The sequence below is a fragment of the Centropristis striata genome, chromosome 6 (assembly GCF_030273125.1).
Source record: "Centropristis striata isolate RG_2023a ecotype Rhode Island chromosome 6, C.striata_1.0, whole genome shotgun sequence".
NCBI classification, from domain to species: domain Eukaryota; kingdom Metazoa; phylum Chordata; class Actinopteri; order Perciformes; family Serranidae; genus Centropristis; species Centropristis striata.
In genome coordinates this window covers 21,830,094-21,857,096 of record NC_081522.1, presented here as the reverse complement: position 1 = coordinate 21,857,096, position 27,003 = coordinate 21,830,094, and the positions used below count along the sequence as shown (strand labels likewise).

The following is a 27,003-nucleotide window of genomic DNA, read 5'->3' as shown; positions in this document are numbered from 1 at the left end:
TAAAGTGGTTTTTAATTTAGATGCTTATAATTCAGATGATTCTTCAACAAGAAGGAAAATTTGTGACTGTTTAAAGGAATGCTTTCCCCCCAAAATGACCATTGCTATATCAATTAATCACCTTGTGTTACCTTTTCTCCATTTAAGGGCAGCCATTAGTGCACTGCATCTCATTTTCTTCACTGGACAGGCACCCCTGAGGCATTTTATCATCATTTATCTACCAAAGGGGTATACAAAAGGGCACTTTTGCAGATTTTTTCAAACACTGAGGCGCCTTCCTGAGTCCACCAGTGTTTTGCTCTTGTTAAACCTGGTCCCCCTATAGTTTAATTCATCAAGAATTAAGTTTTCCCAAAGAGTTTTTTGGGATTGTCCATTCACCTTGCAGGCATGTGAGAAAAACAATGTTTTCTTCAAGAATTCAAGGAAACATTGGGTAAGTTATTGATATACAAATGGTCACTTTGTGGGTGAAGTATTCCTTTAACGTGGAGCCACATGAAGGGACAGATTTGGACTCAAACAGGCAACATCAGGAATACAATTCAGGCCAGTTAGTTGTGGGTTAGCGCAATTTAAACTACAGCAATAAAACTCCCTCTGAATCCGTTTTTTTCATTACCGTAATGATCACTTACATACCTCTCAGATTACCCATCAATATATGCATTAATAATATAAACGCGTACAGTTATAGCTCAGCGTTAATGTTTGTTTCCTCTGTACAGACACAGAAAAAGGTGGTGTTTACCTTCCTTTCCCAACATGTGTTTCCTTCTTTTCCATTTAGTGGAAAACACAATAATCAGATCTGAATGAAACAGCTGTGCAGATGTTGTGCAAACGTTTTTCAAATTATATTGTGATGAAAAGCAAACAAAAACACACATATAGTGCACATGCAGGCACACACACACACACACACACACACACACACACATATATATACACTACTGGTCAAAAGTTTTAGAACACACCAACTTTTCCAGAATTTAATTGAAAATGATGCAGTTTAATGTCTCAGTGTACTCTAAAATGAATGCACGTTTGCAACATTTAAAATTCTTTATTGAGCATGATAGTGTTTTGAAAGTAAAAAAAAGATTCAAAATCACATTTTATGTTGGACTAAAGGACTAAAAAAAGACACAAAATGACCAAAAAAAGACACAAAATGACAAAAAAGACACCAAAAGACACAAAATGACTTACAAAGACATGAAAAAATTAAAAAGACTCCAAGACTCCATAGAGTTAAGTTGTTAACCCATTTCTTGTTCCCTGAAAAAGGCCTACTTGCATAATTCTGAAATGTACATTATCTTTCAGTTTTGGTTAAGCTTACCTTTTTTTATTTACCTCTGGCAGTTCACCACTTACCTTCGTACCCTTTCAAGCTGTTCATTTGACTTGAACTGCTTGAATTTCAATAAAAAATGGAAAAATTGGGGTGTTCTAAAACTTTTGACCGGTAGTGTATATATATCAACTTTCCAATGGTGTTTGCCAGACTTTCGCGAGTCATGGAGCGGGTGCAGGAAACAGGATACATGTGAAAAAGCAGCCCCGCAGGGTGAGAACAAACTGTTTACCTTGTAGAGGAGCGTGATGACCTGTCGCAATTTGAGCTTGTGGAAAACGCAGACGTCGTAGAGCGCTGAAACAGCCAGAACGGTGACTCCCAGCTCCTTCCACAGCATGCTGCACGCTGCACAGCCCAGGCTGCCCAGGAACCAGGCCACAAGCCGCCAGGGCCCAGCGTGGCCCCGCAGCTTACAGTGCTGCATGTAGCACAGCAGGGACAGCAAGAAGAACAGGGCAGCGCCCTCGTCGGCCCGGCCCACCACGCCCGCCACCGCCTCGGTGTGGATCGGGTGGGAAGCGAAGAGCAGGCCGGCCAGCAGGCTCCACAGGCCGCCGCCGAGCAGCAGGCGAGCCAGCGAGGTGAAGAGGCCCGTCACGGCACCATGGAGGGCCACGTTCACCAGGTGGTAACCCCACGGCTCCAGCCCACCCACAGCGTGGTTGAGGCGGAAGGAAAGGGTGCAGAGGGGCCGGTAAGACTTGTGGCTGCCACTGTGTGTGAGTAAGGTGCCCCAGAAGTCATCGTAGAAGATATTTGTCCAGGGGGTCTCTGGGAGCAGGTCCTGATTAGTCTTGATTGCACGGCTGAAAAGAGAACAAAAAAAGTTAGAAAAGGTATAAAAAAACACACATGGATAATCTGTGGATGGAAAGATCAAATCAATAAATGGTACTGTACTGAACTCTGACATTTTTGTCAATTCAATTAACATCACACTGCTTCACTGCCTCGCCACTTTACCGCCCTGCCACCTTCAATAAAAGTGTTCAGTCTGAGCACAGTGTTTATGGTGTACAGTATTTCTACTGGCAAAGCACTGCAGATTCTCTAAAGGAGGATGTACAGCTATTCTTTACCATTGCGGACTAAGCAGAAAATATAGGTTGCTATAAAATGAAACTTTTGCATTTGCTTAGAGCTTTACTCCGAGAGAGAGTGTGGTCATGTGGCATTCACAAACAGAAAATCAGAGGGCGAGCTTGAAGCTCTGGGCAGCTTTGCCACCACAGCCACAGCTCTTACAGCTGTGGACTCGGGAATTAAGTAAAAGCACCACACCCTTAACCACAAACAAATACAGGCACGCAATGAGGGAGAGCTATGTTGGCAGAACGCGGCCCGGAGAAGGTGACCTGTGGTGACAATCAACACGGCGCAGAGTTTGTCTGAGGACGACGAGATATGTCCATGTTTCAGGACATTTCAGAGAAACAAATATGTACTTTCAACATGTCTTGGCAGGCATGGCCACTAAGTAAGTCTGACCTTCCTCCTGTCAGGGATGAACCTGCGTGACCTAACCTAATGCTGCTACATCAGCCACAAGCTGTGTGTGTCAGTGGCTGGGGGGGAAGGCCAGCAGGGGTCAAGAGAGGGAAAACACATTTCTCCCCACAGGGGTCGTTAAATGTTAAATGTTTTTCCCATCTTTTCTGCCACGTTTCCGACAGAGCCAAAGGCTTTTGTTGCCTTCAATTGGGAGATTCTGGCGCTGATGATTTGAAGGCAACAGAATGAGCCTCCGCAGAGACAAGGTGGTTGGCAATAGCAGAACAGAGGAGTGGTAATTAAAGGTGTGATAGATGGGACATGACGTGTGATAACAAGCCAAGTGCATCAGGATGTAATGGGTCCTCACTGCAGTCACAATTAACACACTCCATCAGTTCAAAAACAGGCTGGTGGAGGAAAGGTGGGAGGGAGCAACAGAACCAAGAAGAGAGAAATGTTTTCTTTTTATCTGTGAATAGAATAATTATAAAGGTGAGACAAAAAGAAACAAAAACAGCAGTTGACTCAATGTACGGCTCCCTCAGTTTTTCTGAAGCTCTTTAAAAAGGCAAAAAGCAGTGACATAAGGTTACTAAAAAAAAGATGTGAATGCTAGTGAACATTAGCTGTAGCGCTAACACATTCTGGCCTGTTCGCTGATGTGCATAAATGCTTTGGAGGACATGCTGCAACGCCACCTCACTGCACTGTTTTTTTTTCTCCCAACGGCCAATCAATTGGTTGATTGTTAGAGTTTCACCCTACCAATGCTGTGTACACTGCAAAAAAAGAAAAGTTGGGTGAACTCATAATTTCAAGGCAACAAACTTAGATAAAATTTTAAGTTGGACAATTAAACTAAATATTTTAAGTTTTGTTTTTGAGTTTGCTCAACTCTGAATTCAGATTTTTGAACTTATAATTTTACATTGTCATAACTTTTAATCCTTACTTCTGATAACTTCTGCAATGTGCTGAATTGACACAATTGTAATGCCGCTATGAAATGTCAGCTAATGTTGTGACCACAATTTTGAGTTAGCATTGATACGCTAATGGCTACTCTTGTAGCTGGAACAAACAGCGCCGCTAGCATCAGTTAGCCGCTAGCATCAGTTAGCCACTAGCACTTCACCGATTTCCCGCATTTCACAACAAAGAAATAAGAGTTAGCAGAACTATTGTCCCTTGTTTTGAACCCCAACTTAAAGATATAAGTAACAACAACTCACCAAATTGTTTTTGAGCAGACAACTGGCTTCCTTTGTTGTGCCAACTTACATTATTGCCCTAAATGTCAATAATTTACATTTCTAAATTTTACCAACTTAAATCATTGTTTTTGGCCAAAAAATACAAGTTGGCTTTTTTGCAGTGTAGACGCTGCATTTCTTTGGATGCTAAAGTCACACAACAAACAGAAACAAACTAACCATATGTGGTGGTAACACTAGACCACCCGCTACCGTGTTCTATGAAGTAAAATTGCACGTTTTGTCAAGGAAGTCTGGTGGCGTTGAAAAAAGCATAAAAACAGCTTCAGTTCCCATCATAAAGGACTATCTGATGGCAAGGTGAAAAGGATTGGAAATAGTTTTAACCCTTTGATGCACAACATGGGTCTAAAGTGACCCAACTTGAGTTTTTAATTTTCTATATCTTTGCAATAAATTCATTTCATCATTCAGTATTCCAGGTTTTCCTAAATCAACTTATTTTTGATCATCATACATCTTAATTTTTTGTTTTCACTTCTTACTTTTTGAATAAAAACCCTTTTTGTATCACTACGCTTCTAATGCACAACATGGGTCAAAAATTTCATTATGGGGTATTGTGTGTATAACTTTAAGGAAAAATGAATTTAATCAATTTTGGCATAAGACTGAAACATAAAAACATGTGGAAAAAGTTAAGCGCTGTTAATACCTACCAGATACACGGTACGTGTGACAAAATGATACATAAACATGTTAAATATATTAAATATATGAGTGTGGAAAGTAACTATTTCAAACAAATTACTATTATTATAGTATTAGGTCATTTCATTTTAAATCAAATGTGGATGAATGAGTCATTTTTGAACCATGTTGTGCATTAGAAGGGTTGTCCATATGTTGTGCATCAAAGGGTTAATATAGCATACACTTAAACTGATATTGATTCTTTAGGTGGCTATAAAATGTTTGGCTGCAGCAGTACATATCGTTCTCATCTCCTAAGACAAAAACAGTAATTTTACCTCACAGAACATGGAGGTGTTGGTCCACCAACGCCTTGATCTGTTAGTTTCTTTGTGTAATTGTGTGACCTTTGGCCTTGGATCCCAACTAAGCAGTATGTTGCTTACCATCTTCTGCTTCGACAAACTTTATTAGTGACTATTGCACCGTTAGTAAGACACGCTGCCAATGGATTCACGTATTGTTATCACAAACCTACATCAGGCCATGTGGGACAAAGGCTTGAAAAAGTAGTATTTTGACGCTAATACATACATACTTTGACCAAATGTGAATGTTTGAATTGAATTTGAATACATTTGATATAATTATAATAATGGACTTGCCCTTTAAACATGATACTTCCTTGGAAACTAACACCTTTCGATACCATGGGGGGTTTGGTTTGGCACTGCAGGGATTGTAGCATTCATCAAATCACAAAATAGAGTCTCTTTCTCTGTGAAGGGTGAGCAGAAATAACCTGTCTTGAGGTGGATCTAAGGGAAATAAATACTACCTGGCCTCAGGATGTTGGAAGGGCCATAGAAATAATCAGCTGGGATATAATAGAAATGCCTTAGATGTCAGCACACAGATGATTGGGTTTCTCCAGCTTCTGTAGTCAGACTGACGGAGGCTCCAGTCCTCTGCCAGCCGGCTTAAGAGTCAGTAGCCTAACTCTCCACTTCATGACTCAGATATGCCAGTTTATTTTCTCTGGCCCATTTGTCAAGTGAGATCTTCATTCTGCCGCAAGATGCTCACATAAGAGGCATTATGGTTCAATTACATCTCAAAGCCGTTTTGGAGACAAGTGCGCTCTTTTTCCACTGCACAGTGCGGTGGAGCCAGCGAGGCCAGATACATTATATATTGCCTCAAAACCACACCAGATTTTTCTGGCAGCAAAGCACAGACAAAAGCCAGTGCCACTCACTTAGAAGCCCACTGCGTTTACAGCCTTGGCTTCCTGAGTCGCCATGCATGAGGTTCCCCTCTCGGATTGGTCTCCTGCTTATGTGTCACACAGGCAGACGAGGACCTAACGCAGCGTCTGCAGCTGACAAGCAGAGAATGGAGGACCGCAGAGAAAGAAGGGGGGTGTAACCTCTTAACCTGCTCGGCAACAACTAGTCTGAACAGATGAATGGGAAACACCCACAGATGAATTAACACATTTGCATCATAGTCCAACTAGTCTTCTCAATCTATGAAGGATCATTAATCCATTGCAGGTCTTCATCATCATCTTCATCAGACCCTACTCCTCTACTAGCTAAGAGGCCCACACTGCAAAAAAAGAAAAGTTGGGTGAACTCAAAATTTCAAGGCAACAAACTTCGATAAAATTTTAAGTTGGACAATTAAACTAAATATTTAAAGTTTTGTTTTTGAGTTTGCTCAACTCTGAATTCAGATTTTTGTCAACTCAACTGTAAGTTGTACTAACTTATAATTTTACATTGTAATAACTTTTAATCCTTACTTCTGCTAACTTCTGCAATGTGCTGAATTGGCACGATTGTAACGCTGCTATGAAATGTCAGCTAATGTTGCGACCACAATTTTGAGTTAGCATCGATACGCTAATGGCTACTCTTGTAGCTGTAACAAGCAGCGCCGCTAGCATCAGTTAGCCGCTAGCTTTCACTAATGAATTTCACCGCTTTCCCGCATTTCACAACAAAGAAATAAGAGTTAGCAGAACGATTGTCTCTTGTTGTGAACCCCAACTTAACGATATAAGTAACAACAACTCACAAACTTGTTTTTGAGCAGACAACTGGCTTCCTTTGTTGTGCTAACTTACATTATTGCCCTAAATATCAATAACTTATATTTCCAAGTTTTACCAACTTAAATCACTGTTTTAGGCCAAAAAATACAAGTTGGCTTTTTTGCAGTGCACTGGAGGGGTAGATAGAGTTTCTGCGGCTGGCTGTGCCCATTTCTCAGGGAGGACCTCTCTGTGCACTGCAAACCTTTTCCAGCCAGGAGGACATTCCTCATCCCCCAAACGCACGCCGCCTGTACCCTGAATCCCAGAGGAACAAGGGGATCATGTGGCCACTCACAAGTGGAGCCCCTGAAAAACTTCTCTACCTCCCATTACTCTGTCCTGATCATCTACCTCTTGCTGTCAGCCTCAATCCCTCCACAACTTGTCTGGATCTCTGCCACAGTTCATTTGCTTTGCTTTGCTGTCGTTTCAGACTACCTAGACCTGGGACAAATGCACTGAAAATAACTGTATTGTACAGAGCTATTGTATACTGGAATGGACTTCAGTTCAGTTCAGTTCAGCTTTTATTTCGAACATGTGCGAGTAACACAACAAAGTAAACACAAAAACAAATACATCCAATGAGAATAATCAGAACAAAACAAAAAATAGCAATAGTCAAAACAAACGCTGTAATGTGAACGCAACATGTCCGAAAAGGAGTAGGATGAAGCATATGCTTATTTAAACCTAAACCCCTTCTCCACTACTCAATTAACACTTTTTTCCCCCTAAACATACATATTTAAATAATACATATTTACAAAAAAAAAACTTCCGTACTGCTTCATTCTTAAGTGTAAGTAATCAGGATTTAGAAGGGAATTGAAAAAAGCTGTTTTGAGTAAAGAAATTAGGTTAAATTCAGTTGACTGATATCTGTAAAGCTGCAGAACGCCTTATTTTGTATTTTTTGTTTGTGTTTAAACTTGTACAGAAACAGCTCTTAATGAACTGATCTCTGAATGTGTCTGTGTATATGTGTGAGTATGTATGTGTAGGTGCTTGTACTATGTATGTACAGTTCAGGCCAAAAGTTTGGACACACCTTCTCATTCAATGTGTTTCCTTTATTTTCATGATTATTGACATTGTAAATTCATCAAAACTATTAATGAACACATGTGGAATCATGTACTTAACAAAAAAGTGTGAAATAACTGAAAACGTCTTATATTCTAGTAAGCAAAGGGTGGTTACTTTGAGGAATCTAAAATACAAGACATGTTTTCAGTTATTTCACACTTTTTTGTTAAGTACATAATTCCATATGTGTTCATTCATAGTTTTGATGCCTTCAGTGAGAATCTACAATGTAAATAGTCATGAAAATAAAGAAATACGCATTGAATGAGAAGGTGTGTCCAAACTTTTGGCCTGTACTGTATGTACTTGTACTGTGTATGCATGATCCATGTGAATGTTACTGTTATGTGTCTTGCTTTTTAGGGACCCCAGGAAGAATAGTTGTCACCATGGTGGATCCCCATTAGTTGTCACCATGGTGACAACTAATGGGGATCCAATAAACAATAAACAATAAACAATGTGGACTTAAACTCCAGTCAGAAACTAAAGTTTTACCTTGTTTAGAAATATTTCACCCTCTGAGGCCCACCGTGGGAAAATTGCAACATCTACTTAAATCTGTGTAGTAATATCTATTCCTGACTAAATGTAGAAAAAAAACTACAACTCCCATACTCTCTGATTGTTTGGTGGGAAAATATTGATAATGTAGGATCATAGACTGTATTAAAAAATGGTCATTGTGACATCACCTGTTGCCCATTAGGGAAAATGTTTACTGAGGTAATAAATCAAGTAACAAGTAGGGTAATTCATTCATAGACTTCAATACAGCCTGACTTCTTTTTACAACCAGTAGAGTCGCCCCCTGCTGGCTATTAGACAGAATACAGGTTGAATCGGCTAACAAGTTCAAACAACGTGGTTGTACCCTACTAAACCCCCAGCTTTCTCTTTTAGCTCAGATTCAACAACTTTCAATGCTTTTAATCCGTGTGTTTTTTCGAAAGATGTTTAGTAATACACCAAAAATCATGATGATATTCAAGCAAAGCTCAATATGTAAATATAAAGAAACTGTAGAGGACTGATATGACAAAATACCAATATTTCAAGTTTCAAGTTCCAATCACAAATCATTTTCTTACAGCTTTTTATCTTGCAGACAGACCCTATAATACTGCAATTACTTAAGTACAAAAAAAGAAAAATTCTTGATCAAAGGCTTTTAAAAAACAGATTTTAAAGGAGAAAAGAAAATCTACATCAATAAAACCAACACTTGGGTTTTAGAGGGTTAAAGTCTTTGATTATATAAGTAAAGGATTGTTTACTTATGTAAATATAGTATGGAATACACAAGGGATAATTGTGTTATGTAAGCTTTATGTGTCTATGCATTGAACTGTACATGGTAACACTAATTTGAATAACTGCTGTGAAGCCACAGACCCTACAAATGTTAACAGCACTTCCTCAACTGAATATTTATAGAAATGCGTTACATGACATCACCAAAAACAAAAAAGACGTGTGATCCCGCTGAATAGAGAAAACAAGGGCAACATGATGTCTGCTGTTCATATCAAAAGCCTGACTAACTCTTCTAACAGCTTCACAAAGAAGGATCACTTTCACTCTGACACCACTTCAGAAAGAAAAGACACGACTCTGAAAAAAGCCTGTTTCTTCTACAGTGCTGTGACTATTTCCAGTCTGTCAAAAAGCTGTCATATTTGCAAGTTATTCTTTGTTTGGGATCAAATCATTAGGATTTTTCAGACAAAAACTGCCTTCCCCCTGCAAGAACCTGGCTTTTATTACTCTTCTCTGTAATTTAACATTTGCATAAATGAACCTCTAATGAGGGACAATTGCCAACATGGTGCTGTAGACTATGTAATTATAAACCCAGAGTAAAACAATTTCCTATGTGGGCGTACCCTGAACCCTTTTTGCAGAGTTCAAAAGCATTTCCATGAAAAATGCTCCTGCTATCTCCTTATCTGAGGGATAATCATGTGAGAGCTAACCTCTTTACCCCTGGAACAGTTTCACTTATGATGTGAACGCACCAGCAGGGTGGAGAGAAATGCAATGACTACAGGATCCCATGGAAAGAGGCTATCTAAAATTGAAGATTGATTGGCTTTTCGGCACTGTGCACACACACACACCAGAGATGAGACTGAATATTAGAAAGGAGATTGAAAACCAAGGACATGTCATCAGGATTTTCCCTTTAAAACTACTCAATGAATATGAGATGAAGCTGTGAGTGAAACAGAGATGAATAAATGCTTTTTAAAAATCCACCAAAGCCTCAAGGAAAAGTACATAAAATAACTATTCTCACCAGAGAAGGCATCTGATGGGGCATCTTCCCGCAAAGCACAGGATTTATTTGGAAGCGAGAGATACTTTGTGTGGCTGAACATATCACAAGCACGTTCAACAAGTTCAGTTGGTAAAAAAAAAAAAGGATTAAAATACTGAAGAGAAAGTCAGCCCTTCAAAATAAAAAACACCATATAAAGATTTCCATTTGTGACAGCATATGAAAAGAAAATCAACTCTGGTGGGAGTTTGGGGAAAGTGATCGAAGTTTTGCCAACAATATGTCATCACCCAGCTTCAATATCTGAAAGAGGCACAGTGGTATTTTTAGACTGCCCACAGAGACACCGGGGTAGCCCGCTCAGTGTTTCCGGCAAGCTCTTTTGTCTAATGTTTCTTCCCATGGGCATGCTAGCAGGTCGTAAATGGCATACCTCCACTGCACTTATGGTATAATACAAAAAAAAGTATTTTCCTATGGCCAAGAGTGCACATTCAGTGTTTTTTTTTACTAAAATGTTGCACAACTAATTTAAAAATAATGTATAAGCATATCTTTAATAGCCAATTCAACAAAAAATAGTTACGGTCCGAAATCTTTTAACCCTCCTGTTATGTTGCGGGTCAAATTGACCAATTTCAAAGTTGAAGTATTTTTCCTAAATAGAAAAAAATGTAAAAATGTCAAATAAAATCTTTTTAAAAATCACTGTCAAAACCATTGTATTTTATATGTAGGTCTTTCATATGTACATGTAAAAAAAGTTTTAACATGCATTTTACGTGAAAAACGAGTGAATTATCCTAATTGAACCATGATCTGTGAGAGGTAAAGAACAACATTGCACTAAATATTGATTAAAATAGTTAGTAATGGAGTTAATAATTAAATATTAACTGTTTATTGGGATTTTGTAGTTTCGGGCACTTTTGGATCATTAAACATGCCGTGGTTCAAATTGACACGCGAACATTATTGCTGTTCCTGACAAACAAACAAACATAACAGGAGGGTTAATGAAAAGAAAGATAAGTAATCCTATTTTGTGCCTTTAGGGTGTTATTAATGTATTCAGTGGCATTCACAAAAGCAATCCAACTCTCAATAAGCTAATTTGAATACATCAATTATTAATGCAGAGGGTGATGGAGGAGAAATGCACAAACATGGCGGAGAATTATTTACCAAATGAGAGGGGGGGCATCACTATTTTGGGGCATTGTTATAAATAGCCTCATAAAGCTCTGGGATGTGTACCACTACCAGCAATGGACGACAAATGAGATAAATTGCAGTCAAGCATATTTTAGGATAAACTCAGCCAGCGAGAGTGGAAAAAAACACCTGGTTGCAAATCAACATGGAGAAAAAGTCCAGATTTATTTTGGCTTACTTTTTTAGAACTCTCTGTTTCTGTGTCTACGGGCTAAAATGTAATTAATAACTCCAGTATCGCAGTGTCACTGAATGTTTTGATAATTTTGCTCAAACAAAAAGGCCAATGCAGTGGATGAAAGATGAGGACAGAGGACAAACAGAGAAAGTGGTTGTGGGGCAGCAGCTCAACTCACCAACAGTGAGGCGGCCGTAAAATCCCCATTGTTAAGAATGAATGGCTGCTTTCTTTCCTCTGACATGTGTGATTAGTAAGCCCATAATAAAAGCTCTTGATAAAAGAAAACAGCCTCAGGGAATGTTAAGGAGCACATTTTTTTTAAACAAGACAGTTTTTAGTTATGGATGTGACAATGTTTTTGTCATATTATTTATTTATTTATTTATAGGCAGAAAAGTGTCTGAAACCATTTCACTTTAACTTACTGACCTGAAAATAACCTTTCATCTCAAACGCCTGAGTTAGAACTATTAACCCTTAATAGGACTCATTGAAATACTTGCAAATTCCAAATTTTAACCCTAGAGAATAATGGAGGATAGTATAGACTGTCAGAATGTGTAAAAAAAACCATACAAAAATAATATTTGGAGAAAAAAGTTTACGAGATTAAAGGGGCAAATCTACAAGAAAAAAATGGGTAGATTTATAAGATTTAAAGTGGCAAATCTGTGAGAAAAAAGTTGCTTTTTTCCCCACTTTTTTCTCTTAAATCTGCGACTTTTTTTCTTGTAGATTTGCCACTTTAAATCTCTTAAATCTGCGACTTTTTTTCTTGTAGATTTGTCACTTTAATCTAGTAAATTTGCAACTTTTTTCTCGAAATATTACCTGAAGTTACCAAATATAGTTCTTTGCCTGATAAAGGGTTAACTACCACATTTTTCACTGTCAAACTAACTCATATTATATTAATTTACAGAAGCGGAATTTCTTTTTTCACTGTCCCTGAGAGCAAATGAAGCAGAGGTTGCTACGCTATTATCCCTGGCTGTGGACACATGATGCCTCCCCTCCATCATTGTAATTGATGAAAGCCAGGAGAGTAAAGATGGATGACATAGTGGCGATAGACAATCAGGATAAAGGCTGCTAATTAGGGGTGGACTTGGACTGAATGTTCTCTGTGCTGCTAATGGAATAGTCTTCATCTCTTTTGTGTCATTACTGGATTATATACAGTGTTGGGAGGGTTACTTGCCCATGTAACATATTCTATTGCATTACTAAATTAAATAACATATTCAAAAAAACGGATTACTTTTAGAATACTCAAAAATCTTGAGCTGAGTTTTGTCTGGGTCTTATATTTCCTACTGTCGTGCTGTTGCATCCATTCTGTAATTTGGACAGGATCAGATTTTTTCCTCGGCCCATGCGACACATTTCTGCCAAGTTTTATGTCATGGAAAACATTAATTTCTAATTTTAAACATGCAATGTTGTTATCTGTCTAATCAGTATAAATCGGTACGATCTGGTCCTGTTTTCTTAATTGCAACTTATCATTTTATTCAAGATCTAATCTTAGCTGAAAGTATCGAGTGCATGTTTTTGTAACATTCTTTTTCATTTTGCAAACCTACTTGCATATAAAATGCACTGAAAGGGATCTCACTAAAGGCTCACTGAAAAGGATCAAAGTGTTTCTCAGAGTGCAACATGCAACACTGTGTCCAATTCATCCAGCGACATTCCCTAACTAAGTGGAATAAGTCTTCCCTTCAGGGAGGGTATTTGCATTGCTCCACTGGCACAGTCATACACACTCAGTCCATTTCATGGCACAGTAGACAAGCAAACACTGGGACACTGAGACTCTGAGTCTGGAGCGGGGCAGGCTCGTCCAGCATCGCAGTGTGTTTTAGCTCCGTGAATACCCGTGCCTGTTGTCCAGCATCCCTGATCAGGCCCTTTGTGTGGTACGGGATGGCCACATTAGGGCACGACCTGAATGCTGATCCCCCTGAGCTAACCAGCCAGCCAGCAAACCATCCAACCAGTGAGCCACACTTCTATCAAGCCAACCAGGCTGGCAGAGCAGGAATCCTGGCAGCCCGGCAGTGAATCCCAGAGTGTAAAGTTGCCAGGGGCGCGTATGAGTCCTGCTCAAACCTCTGATGTCCAGCAGAGGCCTTAGGGCCACTGGTCTGTTTGATGAAGCTGTCTGGAAGACTGTCTCCATTACACTGCAAAAAAGCCAACTTGTATTTTTTGGCCTAAAACAGTGATTTAACTTGGTAAAACTTGGAAATATAAATTATTGACATTTAGGGCAATAATGTAAATTAGCACAACAAAGGAAGCCAGTTGTCTGCTAAAAAACAAGTTTGTGAGTTGTTGTTACTTATATCTTTAAGTTGGGGTTCACAACAAGGGACAATAGTTCTGCTAACTCTTATTACTTTGTTGTGAAATGCGGGAAAACGGTGAAATTCAGTCATTAGCGAAAGCTAGCGGCTAACTGATGCTAGCGGCTAACTGACGCTAGCGGCTAACTGACACTAGCGGCTAACTGATGCTAGCTAGCGGCTAACTGACGCTAGCTAGCGGCTAACTGATGCTAGCGGCGCTGCTTGTTACAGCTACAAGAGTAGCCATTAGCGTATCAATGCTAACTCAAAATTGTGGTCGCAACATTAGCTGACATTTCATAGCGGCGTTACAATCGTGCCAATTCAGCACATTGCAGAAGTTAGCAGAAGTAAGGATTAAAAGTTATTACAATGTAAATTATAAGTTAGTACAACTTACAGTTGAGTTGACAAAAATCAGAATTCAGAGTTGTGCAAACTCAAAAACAAAACTTAAAATATTAAGTTGAATTGTCCAACTTTAAATTTTATCGAAGTTTGTTGCCTTGAAATTTTGCGTTCACCCAACTTTTTTGCAGTGTACTTTCTGACCAAATAGACATCCAAACCAGCACTTCTATGATATTTCGTAGGCTAAAAAAATCCCAAGCTTGATGTCAAGATGGCTAAGAATATTATTGCTGCTGTTCATGTGAAAGCAAACATTGAGAAAAGCATGTTAATCACTGTCCAAACCAGTCTTTCCTGTAAGCAAATCACGTGAATGTCAAAGTGTAAAGTTGTCTGATGTTTATAGTGAATTCCAGGTGTAAGAGCCAATTACAGGAGCTGCATGTGCAGAGCACAGCAGGGTGATATACACTCCGATTATTGTATCCAATAAATCTGTCAGCATGTTCAGGACTGTGGCAAGACAGACAGAGCTGCTGGGTCACCCCTGCAGGCCTCACACACACACACACACACACACACCTCCCTCTTTCTCAGGCACTAACTCTCTTTTCTTCTGTCCAAACAGAAACTGTTTCTGTCACTACTTTTATCTCGAGGCTAGCATTGTGACCATTGGTGATGGAATCATATAAATTGACATGTAAGATGTTGTAGCTATAGCTAAGTTAGCTAAGTTTCCGGTGGAGCTGCGCTTCAAATACACCAAGCCTCCCCTCCAACAGGACAAATAAACTACATTTATATCATGTACTATTATCATTAAAGAAGGCAGGAAAAATAACTAAACATTTGACACACCGAGCAGGAGACAGCAGGACAATGAGGAGAAGAAGGAGAAGCCATCGTTAGCTACTAAGCTAAAGTAGCCAACAAGAGTGAATAGCAACCAGAGGATTAGCTGTGAAAAGGAGACAGCTTATATGTAAAGCAGATAATTGGCCACTATAATGAACGTATACCGCATTAACTGGGTTGTGCAGTAACAGTAACTGAAGCAGTAAACAGAAATTAGGCAATATGCTAACTACAGTGCGATCACTAAGCAGCAGGCAGGGCAGCCAAGATTGGACAATATGAAAATAGAAATGATCCAACCCTAAAATAGGCTGCTTGGTTGGGAACATGTGGTGAGCAGTCACAAGTAAGAACTTTCCATCAGTTGGTTTTCATGAGAGTTGAATTAATTTCACTTGATGCAAAGGCACTTTAAAATCCAATAGTTTTTGAGATATTTCAGTCTGCAGCAAAAGTGGAGGGCCATCCAACCCACAGACATAACATTTTTATTCCTAGTGCCACTCTGGTGGAGCCAACATGAACACTTATAGCAAATATTTAAGCTGCCAAATACCCATTCAATAATTCCTAGAATAAAATCTTAAAAATCCTATTAAATAAGAACCACTTGATAAGTACATTTCCTATAAACTTTAATATTCTAATGACATTGACTGTCTATAATTTGTTGAATTTCTTATAATGGTCACCAAATGGATAAATGTAATTTCTCACTGTCTCATCAGGCTTTTTATCCACTTTAACGCTAAAGTGGAACATTTAACCAAACAGGATTTTATTAAATAAACGTCGCAGCCCAACAAGAATCAAGAAGAAGGTCTTTGTTCTCAAACTCGTTCTACCTCCATGTTTCTCCTCAGCCTGACCCATGTCTAATGCTGCGGTAGTCACCCGGGCTCTGTTCAGAGGGGGCCACTCCACAGCACTCCTCCTCACAACAGGAGGGCTTTTGTCATGCTCTGACCTTTTTGGCCATGTGGTAGTAAATGTGTTTGATTTGTTCCTCCTCTCCTGTTTGGAGTGCTTCTCTTTCCACATGAAGAGGGAGATCGATGTAGGGGAGGCTACACTGCAAAAAAGCCAGCTTGTATTTTTTGGCCTAAAACAGTGATTTAAGTTGGTAAAACTTGGAAATATAAATTATTGACATTTAGGGCAATAATGTAAGTTAGCACAACAAAGGAAGCCAGTTGTCTGCTCAAAAACAAGTTGGTGAGTTGTTGTTACTTATATCTTTAAGTTGGGGTTCAAAACAAGGGACAACAGTCCTCTAATCTGCTAACTCTTATTTCTTTGTTGTGAAATGCGGGAAAGCGGTGAAATTCTCTCATTAGCGAAAGCTAGCGGCTAACTGACGCTAGCGGCGCTGCTTGTTACAGCTACAAGAGTAGCCATTAGCGTATCAATGCTAACTCAAAATTGTGGTCACAACATTAGCTGACATTTCATAGCGGCATTACAATTGTGTCAATTCAGCACATTGCAGAAGTTATCAGAAGTAAGGATTAAAAGTTATGACAATGTAATGTAGCTGACATTTCATAGCAGCATTACAATCGTGTTGAGTTGACAAAAATCTGAATTCAGAGTTGAGCAAACTCAAAAACAAAACTTAAAATATTTAGTTTAATTGTCCAACTTGAAATTTTATCGAAGTTTGTTGCCTTGAAATTTTGAGTTCACCCTACTTTTCTTTTTTTGCAGTGTACTCTTCCTGGGCTTATAGCGTGCAAGACCCATCCGGCCTGGCCGACCACTGGGCCGTTTAAGCATTCTGATTTGGGCTCGGAAGATACTGACCCATGGAGGGGTTCAGGGAGACCCGCGCCAGATGGAGAGACCAGCAGAGTGGGATGGAAAAATCCCGTGCAAGCCAGAGCTCAACAAATGAGTGAACGGATCACCTGTCCAATCTTGCCATCCTTCTTCCCAAACCTTTTTGCATGTAGCGGCTTTACGAGACACAGCAGCCCTGAAGGATGAGCCTGAATCATGGCACATCAACGCAGAGGCCTCCGCTCGCTGATGTTTATTGCATGGGGGGCTTAAGTGCAGGAAGGGACGTTGAGAATGCCAGCGGAGCAGAAAGGAGAAGACATCTTTAGTGCCCCGACCAACTTATATGTGCAGCATTTGAAACAGCTGTGTGTCGTCCCGGCGCTCCTCAGAGCTAAGGCTCTTCTGTTTAAATATAAAGATGCTGAGCACTCCGTGAGGTTGTCGTCCTGCAGGGCGTTGCGATTAGTGGCTATTTTGTAAAAGCCCTGTGCAATCAATCAAGCACAAACAAATATGAGAGAACCAATCAGCTAAAGGCTCTAACAGTGCAGGAGGAAGGCAGATGGAGACCAGGAGAAAGAGAGCAATTGATTACTTCGCTCTTTGCTCAGATCATTGTGTCATTAGCTTAATATAAACCTCTAATGCAAGCTTCTTGAAGCCTCACTCTGCTCACCACAAGGCAGCAACCACAACACAGCATGAAAGCTTATTTGGTGAACTGGGACACACGAACATACACAAAGAATCATTACATTAATGAATGGCAGCGTTCAAGGATGCAGCTCTGAGTGATCTCATTAGATACTATCACAACAGGCTAGTGTTCTCACACTGCTCTCAGCCGGACTTTTTTTTTTTTTTTACTCTTCCATTTAAGCTCCAGTTGCAGGCCCTAATTGAAGGCACATGTAGCCTGTTCAGATAGAGATGGAGAGCCCCCATCGGCAGCCACGTGAGTGTGTAGAGGCTGTCAGTGTGAACGTGGAGGGACGGCTGGTTCGTTGCTCCTTCAGGGAGCAGCGAGGTCTTTCTGTGACGGACTGGACTGATAGCCGATATCGCCGCCTCGTTGGCTTTTGCTTGATCTCAGATAGTCAGGGCCAATGTGAACTGGTACACAGGGGGGAAATCAGGCAAAGGCGCGATGCTAATCTGGTATTTATTTTAACTTAAAGTAGAAACAGAATACTTGGTAAACAGGGCGTCCCATTGGATCACTGGTAGATCTTATAATACTATGGCCTAGTGTTGCAGAGGACCCAGGTTCGTACCCCTCTGCTGAATTTCTTTCCCTCTATCTTCTATTTTCTCTCTGTCACTTTCAATAAAACATGACAGATAGAAACAGATGGATATACACTACCGGTCAAAAGTTTTAGAACACCCCGATTTTTCCAGTTTTTTCTTGAAAATCAAGCAGTTCAAGTCAAATGAACAGCTTGAAAGGGTACAAAGGTAAGTGGTAAACTGCCAGAGGTAAATAAAAAAAGGTAAAATATAACGTACATTTTAGAATTATACAAGTAGGCCTTTTTTCAGGGAACAAGAAGTGGGTTAACAACTTAACTCTATGGAGTCTTGGGCTATTTTGTCCATTTTTTAATTCTTTTCATGTCTTTGTAAGTCATTTTGTGTCTTTTTTTAGTCATTTTGTGTCTTTTGGTGTCTTTTTTGTAATTTTGTCTTTTTTTAGTCCTTTAGTCCAACATAAAATGTGATTTTTAATCTTTTTTTTACTTTCAAAACACTATCATGCTCAATCAAGAATTTTAAATGTTGCAAATGTGCATTAATTTCAGAGTACACCGAGACATTAAATTGCATCATTTTCAATTAAATTCTGGAAAAGTTGGTGTGTTCTAAAACTTTTGACCAGAAGTGTATAAAAAAAAGAAACATTGAGGAAAGACTGTTCAATGTCCATGGTCTGAAGCCCGCTATTAATGCAAGAGAAACCTAAATATCTCCAGTGCTGCCTGCCATTGCGTGAGACACCTTCTTGTAAACCTACAAAACTGTCCAAGAGGAACCTAAATAGCCCTCTTACGTGTTTTTAATGCTTTGTCTTCCACATGGTGTCAATTTGCATTTTTGCGAAGCAGCTCATTTACGCATTTGAAATTTTATGGCCACCAAATCACACAAACCACACCGCCTCCGTAACCAGTGCCTGAGCCTTTTTACAGACTTTAGATTTCCTCATTTAGTTTTCCATTTAGAAAGTGCAATCTCCCAAATACATACATCAACAAAAGTAAACACAGAAGTTGATTCCCTGTGTTCAAATCATTACTGAAGGGCTTTTCACATGCACCACATCTCTACACACAGATCCACTTTTGCAGTTTGCAAACCCTTAGTTTCACACAAATGCTAAACTGTCACATACGGTATGTCGACAATATGACGATTATTTACTCTGCTGAAATGAAAAATCACCTTCTCACAAAGGAAATGAAATATTACAACACCAATCTGAAGAAAGAAGCTTACAAATCAGACATTTTACTGTTACAAATCCAGCATACATGCATCTAATAATACGTCTTTGTGTCCTGAAATGGACAAAAATGGAAAAGCTCCTCTATTAACAGTAATGTTTCCTCCCGTGTCTCCATGTCTTCTCTATTGTATTGTCACTCCCGTCACTGCAACACAAAAGACTTTCCCCAGCTAATCTCCGCCTCTGAGTCAATAACATTCAGAGGCAATTTCCTTCAGTTGCCATTGTCGGGCTAAATTGGATTCCAAACTAAGACACAACACACACTGGAAGAGTCAGCACTATTGGATTCTCTGAAACCATTTCTCGCCAATGTTGGGCTTACAAACTGTACAATATATACAACACAGGAAATAAAATATTAATAGCAAGGTCTGATATATTGTACACGTTGAGGAGGCTGTATTGTTGGCTTTGAAATACCATGGGGTGAAGTGAACAGGATCAATTGGATAAAGTGGGTGGTAATCGATGTGTTCGGTTGAGTCTCCTCTTCTGACAGCAGGTATCACACAACAGTAATCTATAGTTTCTCTGTCCTGAGGGCAGGCCTGATTGTTAAACAGACAGCTGCTTGTTTTCTTGTTCCTAAGTGGCTGGTGTAAATGATCAGAGTCATGTGACTCCACAGGGAGAGCTTCTCAATTCCAATATTTCCCTGAAAAGCTCGTGTTGAAATTGAGAAACAGTCCCAGATGTTGATGAAACACAAACATATGCTGACACCTCGAATTTAGGCTGTATTGTGAGTAGCAAAAATATCTTTTTAAAATTGCAAAAGCATTCACTCATACAACCTCACAAACACTTGACCTCCATGACAAATTTTAGCCTCCTAGGGTGGAAACAGTGGTGAACAAAAGGTGGGGAAATTTTTGTGAGCTGACCACTGGTATAAAAATTTATTCCCAATGAAAATGTATTCCCAATGATACCTTCTGTAAGGCTGTATGACAAACAGTTAATTAGTTAGCGTGGCTAAAGTGTGAGGGGGAAACTCACACCATTGAAACAGAAACTCTGAATATAATAATGCCTCCCACAAGAGCCTACAACAAACGGTTCATGAGTTCGGTGAAGGTACATGAATATGTTTTAAAGTTATGTCTTTTTGTTATATGCCACACCCACTGCCACACCCCCTTCCTGGGGGCATGAGAAGTTAATCAGCTGTCCTTTGGCTCATGACCAACCTTTCCACAAAATATTGCGCAAGTCTGTGAATCTATTTAAAATAAACCAACCTTTGTTGCATTGTTCCATTGCCACAATGCAGTTTGGCCAACTGGCATGAAAAGGAACACATCATTATAAACACTTGACCTTCTTGCCAAATTTCAGCCTCCTCGGATCAAAACCGCTCAAGAGTTTGGGAAATTTTTGTGGACCAACCAACGGGCCGAGTGGCAACCGGCCAATGGGCCTACCAACCAACAGAGCGACCCATAGAACTGCTGGTTGCAGCTAAAAATCCTTCTACAAATGTTAAAGTATGGGCAGCACACTGGCCTCAGAGGTTTTGAAGCTCATATTTTTTTGATGAGGGGTAATAAAAGTCTTGACTGAGACTGAGATCTGATGTTTCACAGAGTTTGAAGCCATAAAATGATGCTCAGTAAAGATGGTTGAAAATTTTACATGGGTCAGATAGATATTATAAAAAGAATCTAACCCAGCTCTGTAGATGAAAACTTTTCAATCCGCTGATACCTCACAAACTTACGAGGACAGTATAAACTGTGTCAAATACTACAGGCAGCATGGTGACCTCAATGAGTGTAACAGTAAAAAAAAAAACAGATTTTTTTTCCAAGGCCTCTGGTAAGGCTACCCAAGAGGTAGCCACTTTCCTTTGATGTTTCCTCATACAGTCTCTCTGGTTAGCGGCTAAACAACAAAGGACCATGTGGAGCAGAGGACTTATTACTTGAGCGGACTGAAATGTTACGCTTCAGTCTCGCAGGTCTGTGCAGGCAGCACCAACAAATCAATGCCATCCGTTTGGTTAACCAGAGCAAACTGCTGAATGATTTCATGAGGTACATAGAATGACATCCCTTTTATAGTTTAAAATGAAATCCTAGGAAGAAGGATGGGGATTTCACTAAATTTACATCATTACCATCCTACATGCCTCATGTTAATAAAGTGTCAGGGTGGTACCATCGCTACGGGCCTTGACAGAAGTTTTGTAAATTAGCAAGGCTTCCAGTATAATGAAAGAAAGAAGAAAGAAACCTCCCTGACATGTGTGTGAAACATCAAAAAGCTCTGCTCTACAGATAAAAAGGAAACTTAATAAGCCTCGGATATAAAGATTTATTATTGCAAAGTCAGACATGTTAGTGGACGTGGAGACAGAGGGACATATATTAAGTTTTTAGTGTAGTATCCAGACTTCTGACGCCTGTTTTTTTTGGGCTCTTTAATTCGTTCAAATATGATAAATATGTCTACAGGTCTGATCAAAAAAAGTCCTTTCTGGGATTCATGTGGTCTGTGTTGGAGGTTTCTCAACCGCCAAGGTCTCCTGGGACCGAGGTCTGCTCTGTATTGCTGCTGAGTTGTTGCCATTAAAGCATGCATGAGGTTTTAATTCACTAGCAACACTTGCACTTCATTTAGAGCAAATTTTTAAATCTGCAGCATGTAAACAACAATCCCTCATTCAGAAAAAATGTTAATTGAAGCAGGAAAGCTTTTAATTTCCTTTAACATTACGACAAGGAATGCTGGGATGTTTTTACTTCCTGTATCCCAATGAATGTCTCCACATCATCAGCTCAGCTCAATAAACTGCCCAAATTGTCAGCAAAACCTCCTGAGCAACATGAAATCAAAACCCCTTTTTCTCCTTCTTTACTTAGGCACATTCACATAGACAGAAAGACTAGCATTCATTGCATTTCTGGAATACTTGTTGGTGGCATATTGTAGGTGGAGTGAACAAAGCTTGGGGAGTGGACGCTGAGGCTCCGGGCCCCCAGATTGGAGGACAAAAGGCCCGGCAGGACTAAGTGAAAGGGCCCTGACAAAAGGCTGAGAAGAAGAGCGCTTTATGGGCCGGAGTTGGAGGGAGAGCCGGGGCCTATATGCCCACGCACCAAGGCCCCAAGTCTTGGTGAGCCGCTGGAGCACGACCATGTGTGGTCCATTATCGCACCCGGCAAGAAGCGAATACCACGCCTCCCTCAATGGGAAGACGGATGCCCCCTTGCTGATTGCCCCAAAACCTGGTAAGAAAGGCTCCAGGAACAAAGGCACCCGCCTCCGTTGGGAGAGAGCCATTGAAAAAGGTCGCGAGAGCATGCCTGGATGGGTTTACTTGTCTTCAGGGGAGGACAATGGAGCTGACAGGTGCTGGAGGAGGACAGACGAGAGGAAGGAGTGAGAGAAAGGAGACGGATTGAGTCAGGAGGTGGGTGAAGGAGAGACACTGGCTTCCTGAGGAGAGCTCAACATGTTTTTATGTCCTACATTTGGAGTTGGCTTGTTTATTGACGCAGCAAACAATGGAACCCTGCCGAGCAAACGTGGCGATGTTGAATTGGTAAACAGTTATAGACCAAAATGTTGTCGGCGGAACCGCGTACTGTTTGTGCTTTCTGTTGATAATGAAGCCTGACACAAAACCACCCTCGCAGTCATTTAGCAAACATGTCAATATTTCCAGCCTCACGCACTCAAGCTGAAGAACTTGTCATAACATCAGAATAAAGCCGGGAATCATCCTTCCGTTTATTCATTTGTCTTCATCCGATCTGACTGCGAACGCCGCAGCCCTCAGGAGCAGGAAACAGATGGAGCCATGTCCTTCATCAGATCAAAAAAAAAGCCAGGGAGGCAGTTCAGGCCCTTCAGCGCCCCGTCTGAAGCCTCCACAAACACAAACGCAGCCTCTGTGTGCGTCAGATGCTCTCTGCGCCGTTTCCAGGTCAGCCGCCAAAAGGGAGAAGAGAGCAGCCGCAACTCTTCTCAGGAAACGTTTCCTTAAGGAATTAAGGTCAGCGACTCTACTCCGATGACCCCCCGAGTGTTCTGGATCAGAGATCAGGAGAGAATGGAAGGAAAAGCAGGAGGACACTTACGTCACTCCCTGTCCCCCTCCTCCCTACCCATCTTCTGTGACCGGTCTCTTACACAAGAGGCTTTAGAGCTGCTTTATCCACTGCTAACAGCAGATGAGAAGGCGGATCAGAGAGCAGCGGGCTGGTGATGCTGCTCATCAGACACTACAATCCCTGTCCTGGATGTCCAACAGGCCATATCTCACAACTGTCACTACATATCCGTCAGCGGCGAGATGTATGGTGCATAAACACGCACACTTCAAACAGCACTCAGCAGCTTGTTACGGTCTCTGATGGATGTCTGGGAGTGGCCTGGATGTGCTCGAGAAGCTGAGCAGTGCTCCGGTTTCCACGCAACGGGCCGCGTTTGAAATCAGCTCTGATAAGGTTGAATAAACTGCAAGACAGAGTGGGGTCTCTCGCTGTTGTGAAATATGATAGTTAATGTTACGCAGCTGCAAAAGCAGAATTTTTTTTTTTTAAATCCAGGCTGCTCTCTTGGTAGTATTTAAGTGATAAAACGAACAAGTCAGTCTAATATGCGTTCACACTGTGAGTAACAAGATCAACAAGTCACCAGAGGGCCATTCATCTCTTAGAGAGAGCTGGGGAGCTCAAGATTATGAAAGAAGTCGCAGGCTGAAAAAAGACACCATGTCGTATACCTTTCAGGGTAATCAGCTATTAACAGCCAATAGATTTGCATGATTTCTGTGATTCAGTGTAAGTTAATCATTTTACTGACAAGTTGTAAATATTCTGATTAGTTTTCTGAAAAACATACAAAAGTGCCTTTTTGGGTTCAAGTTATTCTACCTTATTAGAGCACCTGGTCTCACAGGAATCCGTGAAATAGCCACGGATTCGCTTAACTCAAAATCCGTGGAATAGCCACGGAATCACTCAAATTTCCGTGAAACTGACACGGATTTCGCTACAATGCAAGTTAATGACAGTCATATCCCGTGGCTATTCCATGGATATTTTTTCCTATTGGTTTGTTCCAAGTCACGTGACTTTCAAGGTTCTGGCGGTCAGAACAAAAAACATGGTGGACAGTTCTCTCATTTTTAGTGAAAAAAATCAATATTTCGACTTAGTTTCTGCATAAAAATGGATTTTGATCACATTTCTAGCGAGAAATATATGTTTTATTTTCTAAATATTCACTCAGTGAATGTACATAATCACTTTGTATGTTGGAATAGCCACGGGATATGACTGTCATTAACTTGCATTGTAGCGAAACCTGTGTCAGTTTCACGGAAATTTGAGTGATTCCGTGGCTATTCCATGGATTTTGAGTTAAGCGAATCCGTGGCTATTTCACGGATTCCTGTGAGACCATGTTGTTATTAGAGCAGGGCTAATGAAGTAGCCAAGCCAGTATATCAGATGATATTAGCTTTTTGCAAACATATAAATATCATGTCTATGTCAGTTGATCAAACAAAAATGCCAAACTAGGTGTTTCCTTTATATGTGTTGTCCACAGGAGAGCACTGACAAATTGATTTAAAAAAATAATCTAAAGGGATGTGTATTAAAATAGTTTTATTGATGATTATGTGTGTATTACTACTGGATTTTTTAAAACTCAATTAATGGTAGTGGACTCAAAAGACAGTGTAAGCTGTGCCATAGTTTTATGGATAAAATGTAACAATTTTATCATACTTTGCTAATTTCTTGTCTGATACTGGACAGAATTGTTACACTTCCGCCAGATGAATTTAGGTTAAGCCTTGTGCTAACTTAAACATGGCTAAAATATTTGTCTGGCTCTTGTCGGCCAGGCAAATGTTATCAGACCAAACTGATTAAATTCTGATTGTAAAGCGAGTCACGTCGTAGTGATTGTGATGCCGCAGTGATTAGTACCATTGATCACCCTCGGCCATCACTGGATTAAATACGGTTTTAAGAGATAAATCGTTGTTTCATGTCATGATACAATTTGGAGTTGGCAGGTTCAAAGGTTGGGATCAAGACAAGCAATTTTCGTTAAAAATCCCTGTTTGGAAGTGGAAAATAACATTAACGTAGTGTATTTTTTTTTCTGGAAATTACATTAGAAAAGGTTGTGGTCATATTATGTTTGAGGACTAGACATTTACATGCTTGAGATTGGAGACGATCAGTTTGCTTTTAGCCTTAATGATGTTAGGCTAGCTAGTTTCTTTGAGTCCATTTATAGCAGGGGTGGTCAACCCGTGGCTCCAGAGCCTCATGTGGCACTTTAGGCCGTCTGCAGGGGCTCCCCGTGGCTGAGACATAAAAAATTATATACATATTTTTACATTAAAATGTTCATTTATCAATGGTGTAGACCAAAAGCTATTTGTATTCCTCAATTGTAAAATTGTATAGCCTTTTTTACAGTATATTAAAAAAGTTTTGACATTTAAGTCAACTAAAATGTGCTTCAGAGCTTATGAAAGTCTCCGGCCCAGCACCTTAACCTTTAAGTTTTGCCAACTTTGAGTTTAATTTTGAGTTCCCCGAGATAGACTAGTTTTCAAAAATCATATTTATAAATAATCAATATGACTATTAATAATGTTGGTAGGCTAATTTAGACTTATTAGGCTGTTTAATTTCCATTTTAAACAGTGGCTCTTTAGTTAGTAAAGGTTACCCATCCCTGATTTATAGTGTGTCTTGTACACTTAATCAGCCCTAAAGCTACCAGGACAAACCTAAACATAAGGATGTAGGTACAGCTTTATAGAAAGTATTTTAGGTTTCACTTCTATAAGAAGAAACAGAGTATAGTCTGATAGTCTTATCATCAAAAAGTCTAAAAAAAAAGGTTTGGGACAAGTGCGGTCATCTAAAAAAATAATCTAAATATTCTTATATTCGGGCCAGTATAATTATACAGTACATCCCCACATTCATGCTTTTGGACCAGCTCCACCCTCAGAAGAGAACCACCCATCTGGCTCACATTGTGAACACACTGTGAAAACGGAGGCGGTGAGAGCTGATGATGCATCATTAGAACATCTGGAGAGGAAATATCACTATGACAGTTTTGCGGCTTTGTCTGTTAAACGGTGTGGTCAACCAGTTACACTCCCCTCATGTGTGGGTCGGGTTCTTCTAGAACCAGGAAAAACACAGAGACAATATTTGGTTAACAAAACGAGAAGCAGCAAACAGGCATTGTGCAACATTGCTATGGGTGTGACCACCCAGGTCCAGCATCTGGGATCTCGTCTGGAAATGAGTCAAACACAATGCGGCGCTGTGCAACACAAAGACTACCCACATGTTCTTCCTGTGGTGCAGAAATCAAAGCTCTTCCATCTAAGATAAATATCAGCCAACGAGAACATCACACAATCTTTCATCATCAGGCCAAACATGGAGGGGAAATAATCATTTTACAGTATGTGCAAACATGTAGGCTAATTTCAGAACGTCTAGAGATGTCTGAGGAGGA

The 27,003-nt window shown here is 40.1% G+C and overlaps 1 protein-coding gene across 1 annotated transcript in view; it reads right to left on the bottom strand.

Moving 5' to 3' along the window:
* Positions 1 to 27,003, bottom strand: part of tmtc2b (transmembrane O-mannosyltransferase targeting cadherins 2b) — a 161,219-nt gene that overhangs the window by 95,448 nt on the left and 38,768 nt on the right. The window contains exon 2 of the mRNA XM_059335609.1: positions 1,596 to 2,172. Within this exon, the coding sequence (XP_059191592.1) occupies positions 1,596 to 2,172 (577 nt within the window). The remainder of the gene's footprint in view (positions 1 to 1,595; positions 2,173 to 27,003) is intronic.